Source organism: Loxodonta africana, chromosome 20 (genome assembly GCF_030014295.1).
Source record: "Loxodonta africana isolate mLoxAfr1 chromosome 20, mLoxAfr1.hap2, whole genome shotgun sequence".
NCBI classification, from domain to species: Eukaryota; Metazoa; Chordata; class Mammalia; order Proboscidea; family Elephantidae; genus Loxodonta; species Loxodonta africana.
Genome location: NC_087361.1, coordinates 52,269,675 through 52,283,758, shown reverse-complemented (window position 1 = coordinate 52,283,758; position 14,084 = coordinate 52,269,675). Strand labels below are relative to the sequence as shown.

General features: G+C 44.0%; 1 protein-coding gene across 9 annotated transcripts in view; it reads left to right on the top strand.

Moving 5' to 3' along the window:
- GRIK1 (glutamate ionotropic receptor kainate type subunit 1) overlaps nt 1-14,084 on the top strand; it is a 476,634-nt gene that overhangs the window by 305,852 nt on the left and 156,698 nt on the right. For all 9 annotated transcript variants that reach the window (XM_023548472.2, XM_023548471.2, XM_003410315.4 and 6 more), the window contains one exon: nt 8,162-8,343. In XM_023548472.2, coding sequence (XP_023404240.1) covers nt 8,162-8,343 — 182 coding nt within the window. The remainder of the gene's footprint in view (nt 1-8,161; nt 8,344-14,084) is intronic.

The following is a 14,084-nucleotide window of genomic DNA, read 5'->3' as shown; positions in this document are numbered from 1 at the left end:
TATTCTGTACTATAGGGTTGCTACGGGTCAGAATCCACTAAAGGCGATGGGTTTGGTTTCTGATTTGGACACGATGTGCCAGGACTATCCTAAGCACTTCCAATATATTAGTAAACAAAGCAGACAGAAAGCCCTGACCTCAAGGAACTTAGTTTCTACTTCCAAAAATCAAACAGTGACAATGGAAAATCAGCCAATGGTTCGCAACGGACCATTTTCTGGCCCCTAACCAATCATGGGAATGGTGCAGAACAGTTTCCTTGTGCATGAGGTCACCAGGAGTCAGACCTGACCCTACAGTAACCAACAACATCAAGGTTGTATTTTAAATAGTGACTTCGATCTCTTACTGTGGTTCCTTCCATTTCCCCACAGAAAACAGAGCCAATAAGTTGTCCAGAGCCAGTAACCTTGACAGAGGCTTAAAGTTTGGACTTGAAGAAAATTAATATTTTGGCATGGGTGATCAAGCCAAAATGAAAGATATTCTGTACATAGTAAAAGCCAAATGAAAGAATAAGTGAATCATTTCACCATCAATGATCACAGCTCACTCCTTGGTATTGTTTAGACCATTCATGCTGCCCTCCCATAGTTCCATCCAAAAGAACTGGAGGATGGAAACTCCTTGGCACTCAATACCAACGTGGCAATAAATTACAGCTCTTTGTTTCTCTCCTATCACTCTTTTCTACCCTTCATATGCACCCACCCCAGCCACTGACCAGAACCTTATTCCATTTCTCAGAATTCTACTAAAGAAACCAATCTTTATATATTGCATGCCAGGTATATTATTTTTAGCTACCATTGGTATGAGCCAGAATTCAAGACCAAGATTTACTAGTGAAGCTAACTGCAACACAGTTGATCTCAAATGTGTTGACTAATTCTTCTGTGAAGTCCTTTATGATCAAGGGAGACAATTTTTCTTTGGGGCTGTCACCAGCTAGCTTTGCCCACGTTGCGCTTTTGAAAAGGCGAATGTATGAAGCTCTTCCCCAGGTAATTTCCTTACTTACCCATTTCTACTTCTCAGTTCTGATTTTCCCTCCTCTCTGGAGCGTGCATACGTTATACTTAGATCACCTTAAGAATCCTATTAGACTTGGGTCTATTAATATACCAACGAGTTGGCGAAATGTCATTTTGCATGTTTCTCAGTTCAGATAAAGAGGAAATTAACATTTAAAACGTGCAGTCTCACTTCTGGGTCCCAAGGGTTTATTGCATTCATTTTTAAGGCATCAAACCTACTGATGTGGCTTAATGAACTGGGAATTGCTTAAGACTCAAGAAAAACCAGGTACTTTTCTTTTGAACTGACACTTATTAAAGGTAACTACAGCTGTCCAGAAATGGATTGTGCTGCAATGTGAGAGAGGTTTTCCCCTACTGAGAGGTGTTCAGCAGCAACCTTATAGAGGGGGCTTAGACATCAAGTAAGGGTTTGACCTTTAAGGTCCCTTCCAATTCCTGGCATCTATGACTCATTTTCAGGGCCGATCCAAACAATTAACCTCACCATGCCTCACTTTCCTCACTGTAAAATAGAGTCTACACCTATCCACCTCAGAGGTATATTCTAAGGTGTATTGAGCTATTTATAAGGCATGAGGGGCAATATATATGGCAAAGTTTATTGTTATTTAAGGAAAAGGCACAGGAAGTTTTAAGCACCTCCTGGAAACAGCAGGTTCTTTTTTTCCACTCATAGGGTTGCTATGAATCGGAATCGAGTCGAAGGCACTGGGTTTGGTGTTTTCTGGGTTTTTTTCCCTTCCATATGCTCCACCTGTCCCCAGGGGAACTTGGTGTGCCTGCGAACCATCGTTTTCCTGTGTCATATCCGAGCAGACAGAGTAGACAGGTGGCCAAAGGAAGTGTTTAGAACTGGCCGTTTGGAGAGTTTTGAAAGTGATCTGTCTCTGCAGAGCCTCACTCAGACACATGTGGAACAGACAGGCTCTTTTCTCTAAAGCGCTTCTCAAACCAAACGTGCTGTTCAGGTTGCATTCCTGCCGACTGGAGTGGGGGAAGGAGGCTCTTAAGGCTGTTTTATATTTGCAGGCTTTGCCTTTTGGTTTAGAAAGGTTTAAACTTAGAGAAATGTTGCAAGAAACGTTCAATGACCTCCCCTATATGCTTCAGCTGATGCCCCACTTGTGACGTTGCCACGTCTGCTTTATGCTGGATCATCCTCTCAGCATAAAACAACTACAACAACAATACTAATGCATAGAAGAGTTGTCGAACCAGTTGAAAGGCAGTTACTGATGTAATGACCTTTTTCCACCTAATTACATGAGCGCATGTTTCCTGAAAACAAGGACCTTCTTTCATTTCCACACTACCTGTTGCTGTCGAGTTGATTTCCATTCACAGGGACCCCATAAGACAGGGTAGAACTGCCCCGCAGGGTTTCCGAGGCTGTAATCTTTACGGAAGCAACCGCCAACTTTTCAGGTAGCAGTTAAGTGCTTAACCACTGTGCCACCAGGGCTCCTTATATCCACACTACAATGATCAAATACAGGAAATTAAACACTGATGCAAAACTATTATAAAGTACACACCACGCCATATTCCAGTTTCACCGATAGTCCCAAAAATCCTCTATATAGCTTTTGTGGGGGAGGGTAGGGGCGGTAGTGGGGCTCCAGAATCCATTGCAGGACCGCTTACTGCATTTAGCTGTCTGGTCTCTTTAGTCGGTTTTGGTCTGGAACAGTTCAGCCTGCCTTTCAAGGCATTGACATTTTGGGGAGAGTCCCCGTCAATTTTCCTGTAGCATGTTCCTTAATTTGAGTTTCTCTGGTTGTCTCGTTATCTGTATTTCATTCTTAAACTCCCTCCAACATGGTAGGCTAGGAAAATAAGTAAATAACATAAATCGCTGTTACCATCTCCGCATACACTGTTGTGTTCTCTGTAGCTGGATCCGAGTTCTGGCAGCCCTGGGTCAGCCCAGCAGGGCTAGCATCCAAGCACAGAAGGACGAGTAGCCATCTGAGGAGCTGTGCCTAAATCAATTTCCCGTGCCTGCAGAAATTACTTGTTTAGCAAATATTTTTCAAGGATTCATTATTGTGAAATGTAAATGATGGCTGGATTGGCTACAAAATGCAAATATTAGGGCAAGCTTTATCTAACTTTTATCTCCTGTGAACTCAAAAACAAAAAAATTCTTTTGAATTATAAATTTTACATCATTTGTTAATGAAGGCAGAGAGGTTTTTCTTAAGCAAACAAATGGTTGGGGAAAGAGATGTAAACCATACCGTTCTCTGCTCATTGTTCTTCTCACAAGCTATTTTTAGTTTTTAAATCTGCTGGCTGAGGCTCCTTTACCTGCATAGGAAGGACTAAGGAGAAAAGGAGGAACCAAGCAGTGAATGTTTCATAAAACTGAATTTATTCTAATTAAAAACTGGTCTTTCATAGCAATTTCTCTCCTTTCTACTCTATTGGTATGAAAATACACTCTCTTTTATGAAACAGTCGTGAAAGGAGATGGTAGGTTTTTGTTTGCTTGTTTTGTTGTTATTGTTGGGTGCTGTAGAATCCACTCTGACTCATCGCGACCCCCTGAGACAGAGTAGAACTGTCCCATAGGATTTTGCACGCTTTTAATCTTCACAGGAGCAGATCGCCAGGTCTTTAGCCTCTCGAACTCCTGGGTGAGTTCAAGCTGCCTACCTTTTAATTAGCAACCAAGAGCTTAACCTCTTCACCACCAAGGTTTTTTTTTTGGAGGGGTGGGGATGTGGGACTTGTTTATTAATAGCCTTTTGTGGCAAATAAAGAGTTAATGCTTTTATGCTGATTCAAAACTTTCACACTCTCTCTCTTCTTTATTTCTGTAGTTGGTAAATTAGCCTGCTGTCCAGTCCATTCCGACTCATAGCAGCCCTATAGGACAGAGTAGAACTGCCCCATAGAGTTTCCAAGGAGCACCTGGTGGATTTGAACCGCTGACCTTTTGGTTAGCAGCCAAGTTCTTACCCACTGAGCCACCAGGGCTCCAGTTAGTCTGTTAGTTGATCTGAAATTGAAAGGGGAGGGGGAGCACCTATTTGGTGGAAAAAGCCCTAAATTTGGAGCCAGAAGATGGGCCTGGCTTCAAGCCCTGGATCTGCTACATGACCTTGTGCGAGTCTCTCCAGGTGACTTCAGCCTCCATCAGCCTCAGCTGGTGATCTAAAAAATTATGCAGTAACGGCTGCTCCGCCTAACTCACAGGAGTCCATGTCGTGAAATCCTCCTACCTCTCTTTGCAGCAGGATGTGTTTCTCTCTCACTCCCCTCGCTAAGCACACGGCTTGCCATATAACGAGCATCCAGGAGACATTTTCTGTAGACATGAACGAGTGGAATGCGAATGTGTACATCAACTTTAAATGCCAGAAATGTGTGTGTATAGTCATCATGATAGGAAGATGACTTCAAGACTGGCATTCCACTCAGCAAAGAACAAAACAGCAAGTTCACTGTGGACTAGGAATGCACTCTTAAAGTGGTTTCCCCATTTTATTTAAAGGCTGCATTGAGCTCTCCAGTGTGGCCATGCTCAAGTTAAAAAAAAAAAAAAAATGCACATGGTTGCAAAGCCAGAGGGCAATAGGAAAGAACAGGAGAGAGTCGCAGACAACCTGGGAAAGAGAAGAAAGGAAAGTGGGGCAAAAGTTTGTTTTTTCCCCATCTTATTAAACAATCCTTCTGAGTGGCCCCTGTTCCCTCAGCACAGGGAAACAGGTCTGTGAGGCAGGGCAGTGAAGTACAGAGACTGAGCATTGGACTTTCTCTCAGATATCAATTTTAATCCTGGCTCCTATAACCCGGAGTAAGCTACTTAATTGCTCTGGGCCTTGGTTACCTTATTAGTAAAATGAAGATAATAAAGCTTGTCTCATAAAATTATGGTGAGAACTAAGACAAGTAACAACAAACATACGCCATTTGCTCTGTTTTCTCCTGTTTTTAGTTCCCATTAGTGGTGCAAGTGGCTCTGGAAGTAAGAGGACAAGTGGCTTATTATGGGCACTTGAAAGCCTTCAACCAAGTTGACTCATTTAAGCTTGATAAGAAGAAAGAGTCCAGAAAAGCATCTTAGCTTCCTAATGTTGTTGTAACAGAAATACCACAAGTGGGTGGTTTACAGAACAGAAATTTATTTTCTCCTGGTTCTGGAAGCTAAACGTCTAAATCAGGGTCTTAGCTGTGTCAGTTCCTTCCTTGTAGGTAGTCCTGGGCATTCCTTGGTTCCTTAGTTTGTAGGTGATCTTCACGTGGTGTCTGTCTTCCCACGTGTGTGCACATCTCTGATTCTAATCTGGCCTTTTTATAGCTCAGAAGTGTTTAGACTGAGAACCCATCCTACTTGTTGTTAGGTGCCATCTAGTTAGTTCCAGTTCACAGCAACCCTATGTAAAACAGAATGAAACACTGCCCAGTCCATGCCATCCTCACACTCATTGTTATGCTTGAGCCCATCGTTGAAGCCACTGTGTCAATCCATCTCATTGGGGGTCTTCCTCCTTTTCGCTGACCCTCTACTTTACCAAGCATGATATCCTTCTCCAGGGATTGGTCCCTCCTAATAACATGTTCAAAATATGTGAGATGAAATCTCACCATCCTTGCTTCTAAGGAACATTCTGGCTGTACTTTTTCCAAGGCAGATTTGTTCTTCTGGCAATGGCAGTCCATGGTATATTCAATATTCTTCCCAATATCATCACTCAAAGCCATCAATTCTTCTTTGGTCTTCCTAATTCTTTGCCTAGCTACCTCAGTATGATCTAATTAAAATAACAAAGAAAACCCTAATTCCAAACAGGATTGCATCTATAAGTGTAGGGGTTAGGATTCCAACACATATTTTGGGGGGGAGGGGGATACAATTTCATCTGTAACAGAAGGATATCAGTCTAACAATTCCAATTTTTTTAACGTTTTTTAATAAAAAAAGGAAAATGAACACTAAGTCTTTAATACAGTTCTACAACCCCTGCTTTGCCTTGCCCATGGATCCTAAAGACCAGCATAATCGCAAATGTACTAAACATCAGAACCAAACTGTCTTGGTTTCTTAGTGCTACTATAACGGAAATAAGGAGCCCTGGTGACACAATGGTTAAGAGCTTGGCTGCTAACTGAAAGGTTGGCAGTTCGGACCCACCAGCAGTTCAGTGGGAGAAAAGACCTGGCAATCTGGTCCCCTAAAAATGTACACCCTTAGAAAACTTATGGGAAGGTGTACCCTGTCCTGTAGGTCACTGTGCGTAGGAATCAACTGAAGGGCAAACAACAACATAACAGAAATACCACAAGTGAGTGGCTTTAACAAACAAATTTATTTTCTCACAGTTTAAGAAGCTACATCTGAATTCAGGGCACGGACAGTAGGGAAGGGCTTTCTCTCTCTGTGGGCTCCTATCAGCCTCTGTTCCTTAGTTCCTTAGTGATCGTCAGGTGGCGTGCCATATTCCCCCATCTGCGCTTGCTTCTGTCTCTGTCTAACCTGCTCGAAAGTGATCAATTCAAGTTGTACCCTACACTGATACGGCCTCATTAACATAACAAAAACCCAATTCTCTAATGGGACTACATCCACAAGCATAAGGGTTAGGATTTACAACACATTTTTGGGAGACACAAGTCAATCCATAACACGACCCTATCCACGGTGTTAAAGAAACATTTTTTGCATTTGAACCACAAAAACATGGCTTCCTGGAAAAAAGGGAAAAAAAAATAAGAAAAAGAAATGCGTGAAGTCGGTGGAAGCTGGCATCCACGCTGTATGTTTCGCCATGCACACTGCAATTTCCGTCTGAATGCTCATAAAGCTTAATATTCCCTGTTGATTACTTGAAGCTGAGAAATCCTGAAGGCACAGAACTGCATACTAAAAAAAAAGAGGTCAATTTTCCAATAAGCTGTGAGTGTTTGAGTGAGAGTCAACATCGCACGGTGTAGCGAGCACGAGTTAGCATGAGGGGAAACAAGTCTGAGGCTCTATGGGGCTGTTTGTCTTGCCCTAGTAAAACCAAAAACCAAACCAAACCCACTGCTGTTGAGTCAATTCCAACTCATAGCGACCCTATAGGACAGAGTAGAACTGCCCCATAGGGTTTCCAAGGAGCACCTGGTGGATTTGAACTGCCGACCTTTTGGTAAGCAGCTGTAGCACTTAACCACTATGTCACTAGGGTTTCCAGAGCACTTCTTTCGGAGAATGGCGCAGCTCAGTAGATTCATACACGCGATCATGCAAACATTCTCCCTCAAGCTGGTCGGCTGTACATCCGATCCTACAATTGCCAATGGCCAATTTTTCAAGTATTTTGTTTCTGCTTTTATTATTATAATCTCTACACATTCTACTGTTTTGTTTCTTTTTAATCAAGTAAGGACTTTCCAATTTGACATTCAATCATAATTAGAAAGGGAGTGTAATGAGACTTTTAAAAATAGTTTATATGGCAGGAACTGGAAGATTATATAAGCTAGACAAAGTAAGTGAGTGGTAAACAGCCTGTTATATATGAATACTCGATGAAAGGCTTATGCAAGTTCACAGCCCTAAGAAATTCTAGTATCCTGCTGGCTTTTTTGGAGCCCTGGTAATACTGTGGTTAAGAATTCAGCTGCTAACCAAAAGGTTGGCAGTTCAAGTCCAGCAGGCGCTCCTTGGAAACTATGGGGCAGTTCTACTCTGTCCTATGGGGTCGCTATGAGACGGAGTCGACTCAATGGCAATGGGTTTTATTGGCTTTTTAAGTGAGCAGGTATTCAGCATTTTGGGGGGCCCCTTTGGAAATGTGCAGAAGCTTTTTGTTAACAAGAGTTTTACAGTTGCAGACTTGTTTGTTAAAGGTCTGAGGTGTTGGCTAGCAGCTGGAGAGGACAACTGCATTCTAAATAAATTTGAAATGCACTTGGGAAAATTGTGCTGCTAAGCCACTGGTATCCACAAAGGGAAATATCAATGTCATCCATCCCAGAAGGGAATGGCAAAGGGGAAGTCAGTAATATAAGCTTTAGGCAGGTGGCCTCGATACATTTTGGGAATGATAGGAGTTTGACTGTAAATGCCAATAAACAATATTCTTTCAACAGAAGAGCCTCTGTCGCATGCTTGCCTGTCATTTTCTAGGTCTAATTCGCCTGCAGGAGCTCATCAAAGCTCCTTCCAGATACAACATTAAAATCAAAATCCGCCAGCTGCCCTCTGGGAATAAAGATGCCAAGCCTCTGCTGAAGGAGATGAAGAAGGGCAAGGAGTTCTATGTGATTTTCGACTGTTCCCACGGAACAGCCGCTGAAATCCTTAAGCAGGTAAGAGGGGCCGCGAGGGGTCGTGGAAGCATGGGGCAATGTCCTTGCTCTTCATCAAAAATGCCATCTGGTTTTCACGTCCTGCAGCAGGATAAAACTGCAGCTGTCAAGGTTAGGCTGAAAATGACCGTTTTCAGGACCATGTCAGTGAGGGGGCTCAGGAAGTTGAAGTGCCTTCCGGAACTCCCTGGCCCCCCCGCCTCACTGAAATGGTATGTGATTATAGATGTGTGGTCTCATCACGCTTTCGGAAGTATGAGGATCCTGCTAGCAGAGACCAAGAGCAGAAGGGGTACAAGGAGAGTCTGGCGGGTGAGAATAGGCATAAAGCTGATCTCCAGAAAGTGAGATTAACCCAGTCCCCACGCTTCACTTCTCTATCATTTCTAATACCAGCTGCCTACACAGCACTCTCTCTCTCTCTGACATCAGCCACCTGGGCTAGGTTAGACCTTACAAGTCAAGAGGACACCATCCCTGGGCTTGTTAATTTGCTGGAATGACTCACAGAACTCATGGAAGATATTATGACTACCGGTTTTACTACAGTAAAAGTATATAAATGAGGGTCATCATAAGAAAGAGACACACAGGTGAGGTCTGGGAAGGTTCCTAAAGTGGAGCTGCCATGTCTCAGAGAGGGTATGTTACCCTCCCTTCACTGACCGGGCCTTTATTGGTCAGTCCTACCTGATAAGTGAACCATGCCTCCTGAGGCTGGCGATATCAGCCTCCCAGGTGAGTCTTCCCTGGTCTGGCCAGCCACCACACACACAAATCCTCAGACATGGCCTGGGAGTCTCACACCAAGGCACCCCAATTATTCCAATGGCAATGTCTCAGGAACCAAGGGCAAAGACCACCTTACTCTGGGTAAAGCTAAATTCTTTACCCCACAGGGATATCATCCCAAGGTGACTAATCATCTGAGCCAGGTTTCATTTATACAACACCTGACTTGTCCCAAACACATCCTCCTCATGTCTGGACCTTTTTCGTCATGCAGGACTCTAAGCACAGTACAAAGAGGCATGGGGACAGTCACTGAAAATACTCTTCTTTCTTTCAGCTGATTATGAACAGCTCACAGCCATGCATTATCTGTGTGAAAATGGGGCTGGAAACACTTGGTAAATTTGGAAGTCCTTTATAAATGAAGGAGCCCTGGTAGTCCAGTGGTTATAGACCCTGGCTGCTAACCAAAAGTCAGCAGTTCGAATCTACCAGCTACTCATTGGAAACCCTATGGGGCAGTTCTACTCTGTCCTATTGGGTCAACAACAAGGGAAAAACAATCCAAAAGTGGAAAAAGATACAGAAAAGATAGCATAGGCCAGCGGTTCCCAGCATGGAGTGATTCCCCTCTCACCCTCCCCCCACCAGGGACATTTGGCAATGTCTAGATATATTTTAAGGAGCTTTAGTGGTGCAGTGGTTAAAGCACCTGGTTAATGAATGAAAAGCCAGTGCTCTGAACCCACCAACCACATAGGAGCAAAATGTAACAGTCTGCTTCTATAAAGATTACAGCCTTAGAAACCCTAGGGGTCAGCTCTACTCTGTCCTGTAGGGTCGCTGTGAGTCAGAACCAACTTGACGGCAACAGGTTTTTGTTTCTTTGGGTATGTTTTTGGTTATCACAATGGAAGGGGCATTCTACTGGCAACTAGTGGATACATAGTGGTTCTACCAAACATTCTATAATGTACAGGACAGCTCCCCTCCCCACAACAAACAACTGTTGTTATTGTATGCCTTTGAGCCATTCCAACTCAGAGCGATAGATATAGGATAGAGTAGAACTGCTCCACAGGGTTTCCAAGAAGCGGCTGGTGGATTCGAACTGCCCACCTTTTGGTTTGCAGCCTGGACTCCTAACCGCTTCACCACCAGGGCTCCCAACAAAGAACTATCCAGCCTAAAATGTCACTAGTGTTAGGTTAATGAACCCAGGTATAGACAACAGAACAAAATGCTGCCCGGTCCTGCGCCATCCCCACAATTGGTTGAGGATCAGACCATTGCAAGCCATAGGGTTTTCATTCTCTGATTTTCAGAAGGAGATCACCAGGCTTTTCTTCCTAGTCTGTCTCAATCTGAAAGCTCCAGTGAAACCTGTTTAGCATCATAGCAACATGTGAGCCTCCACTGATAGACAGGTGGCATGGCTGTGCGTGAGGTGCGTTGGCTGGGAATCGAACACAGGTGATCCGCATGGAAGATAAGAATGCTAACCACTGAACCAGCAATGCCTCCCTCTTGCTTTATCAGAGGTAAAATGACTTTTCCAGAGCCGCACAGCCAGGATCTGACACTCAGGCTCCTTTATCCCACACAGTGCTCTCTCCACTATGAGATACTGCCTATCCAGTCAGGTGGAAGACATCCATTATTTACTTCTGGACTACAGCTCCATGACAAATCTTTAGATATTGTAATTTTCTTCCAGTAAAGAAAGCAAGCATGTTGCAGTAATTCCAACAACTATTGAACTTTAGAGGTAAATAAATACCAACAGCAGTCCTTTATCTTAAGGCTTCGTTGGGGAATTTTAATACAGTTCATTGAAGTGTGTAATGGAGTGAAGAGCAGAACTGAGAAGAGCATCCAGATTTCCCGTGCAGCCGTCAAAATGCAAAGAAGCACCCCTTCCCAGGAGCCTATTACAGCAGAGGCTGGGGACTACCGTTACATTTAACAGAAGGGTTCGCCAATGACGCTTCTCTTTATTGGACACCCATTGACTCACATAGCTGGCTACATCTCTCCCAAAGGGCAGGCCTGGGACAGGCAAGAGGAGTGCACTGTAGGCATGGGGAAGGGCTCCCAGAGCTTCTCCTCTATCCGGATAAATTTTGACATGAAGTTCCTATGATTTAAGTGGCTCTTTCCTGCTGGTCTGGCGCTCTGGTGGAGCTGTGGTTAAGTGCTGCAGCTGCTAACCAAAAGGTTGGAAATTCTATAGGGCAGTTGTAGTCTGTCCTACAGGGTCCGTAGGAGTCAGAATCGACTTGATAGCAAGGGGTTTTTCGGGTTCCTGATAGTCTAGAAATTACATGATTAAAAAGACAATTAAAAAAAAAAAACACCCTCAAAGAGAAGCTGTATCAATCTGGGTTCTCCAGAGAAACAGTACCCACAGGAGACAGTGAGACAGAGAGAGGAGAGAAAGAGAGAGCCCTGGTGGCAAAGTAGTTAAGGAATCCGCTGTTAACCAAAAAGTCTTCAGTTCAATCCCACCAGCTGCTCTGCAGAAGAAAGACGTGGCAGTCTGCTCCATAAAGATTACAGCCTAGGAAACCCTATGGGGCAGTTCTATTCTGTCCCACAGGGTTGCTATGAGTCAGAATCAACTCAACAGCACACAATAACATATATATGTATGTGTGTGTGTATTATACATACACATATAAATATATATGTGTTTATATATATATATATCTTGGTGGTGCAAATGGATAAGGCACTCGGCTGCTAACAGAAAGGTTGAAAGTTGGAGGCCACCCAGAGGCACCTGGGAAGAAAGGCTTTGATTGCACATAAAAGCACAACTGGTCATTTTGAAATAGCAGCAAAGGACACAGAGGCGTTCACTGGAACTTCAAGAGGCCGCTGCTGTTTGCAAAGTGATATTTGAGATTCAGGACTTTCTATAGGTGGTGCAGTTTTGTGCTTGACTCCTAACTGAAAGGTTGGCTCTTCAAACGCACCAGCAGAGCTGCAGAGGAAAGGCCTGGTGGTCTGCTTCCATTAATATCACAGCCAAAACACCTCATGGAGTTCAGTTCTACTCTGTAACACACGGGGTTGCCATGAGTTGGAATCGATTTGATGGCAAGATTTTTTGTGGTTGTTATTTCTTTCTTCATTTTTAAATCTGGTTAAGGGTCCCTGGGTGGTGCAAATGATTTGTGCTCATCTACTCATCTAAAGGTTGGTGGTTCGAATCCACCCAGTGGCACCGTGGAAGAAAGGACTAGTGACTGTTCCATAAAGAATACGGGTTTTGTTTGTTTATTCTGATTAAAATGAGGTCCAGGCATCCAGTTCTTCTGTGCTCCAGTCTTACCTGCTCCATTAGCCCATGGCAACAACCTCTGGAAGCAAAGAGCCACCTTGCCTGCAGCTAGCCTGCTGGTGCTGCCCTAGAGAGTGACAGCTCAGGATTTCAGGCCCCGGAGAGTGAGGGCTCAGGATTTCAGGCCCCAGAGAGTGAGGGCTCAGGCTTTCAGGGGCTGGATTCCGCTTCCCTGCAATCATCTTTTTCTACCAGAGGAAAGAAAAGGAAGGACGGAGTCGCACATCACTACTGAGGCCCCTCCCAGGTGCCAGTAATGGTGCAGGGCAATCTACAGATTATTTTACACACTCCTCAAACCACCCCCTGAGGTAAATTTGGGATTCTCATTCCAGACTTGAGGAAGGAAGCTCAGATAGGTAAAAAAAAAAAAAAAAAAGCGGCCAAAAAAAGTCACCCCTTGAGCAGGGACGGATTACCCAGTCAGCAAGGTAAGCATAGGCTCACTTGTGCTTACTTCCTAACCTGTAGTGAACAATTTCACATGTTTTTCACCACATGAAACATGTAGTGAAACCTTTGAGAAATTGTTCACTACATACTGGGTAGTAAGCACAAGTAAGCCCATGCTTACCTTGCTGACCAGCCCTGTCAAGGATTGTAAATCTGAAAGGAGGCTTTGATTCTGTAGGAAGGTGCCATGGGGTTGGGAGAGAGACAGATGCCAGCCATACCTAGAAGCAGAATCTTTGCTGTGCTAGAAAAAATGTGAAATTGTTCACTACAGATGATCTGGTAAGCAAAGTAAGCACAGTGCTTACCTTGCCTATTGGATAATCCAGCCCTGCATCTGAGTAGTAACCAGGCAGCCAGTGAGTCTACTCTCAGAGCCTCTGAGCACTCATTCTACCATGAAGGGCCCCCATTTAGAATCGATAACCATTTTCTAGACTTCCAGAAAAGTCTGGGAAAAATGCAACCACTTGCCATTGGTCTTCATTTCCCTGAAATTAGTGTTAATAATTTTTACTTTTTTTGTGACTAAAATCACCACTGAGGAAATGTTTTCCACCAGGTCAGCTTTGCTTTCTTCCATTTGCGTTTCCCAGCATTTTCCCAGCACTTTCCCTGCACCTTCCTTATGTTTTCCCAGGTTTTAAAGACTCCTCAGAAAAGAGAAAGCAAATGCACTTTGAGGAAGATATTTGACATGTACCTTAAAAATTGGGGGAAGTCTACAGTTTTTCTTGGGCATGCTAATCACTCTGGCAAAGCAATTATTTCCATTCATATTGCACAAGTCATATATGATGAGAATCTGAAGTTATTTCCCTAAGATCAGTTAGAAAGTCAAATGTCAGGACTTGATCAGGCTACCAAGGCGCAGGGCTCTTGTACGAACAAACTGTCTTCGTGGGTGCAGGAGATCTGAGAGTTCCCCCAACAACCAGCAGCTTTCCCATGGGGCCCATAAGGTCTCAGGGTGTCTTCTCCATGGTCACCCACGGATGCCCAGCTCAGCAGGTGTCCTGACGCTTTGTGACAATGCTGCTTTCTTCTACACCTGCTTTGGTGGGGAAACCCAAGTTCCTCAGCTCCCGCTCCCTCCGGAACCAAAACCAAGCCAGTTGCTGTGGAGCCAATTCCAACTCATGGTGACCCCATGCACGTCAGGGCAAAACTGTCCTCTGTAAGGTTTTCAGTGGCTGATTTTTTGGATGTA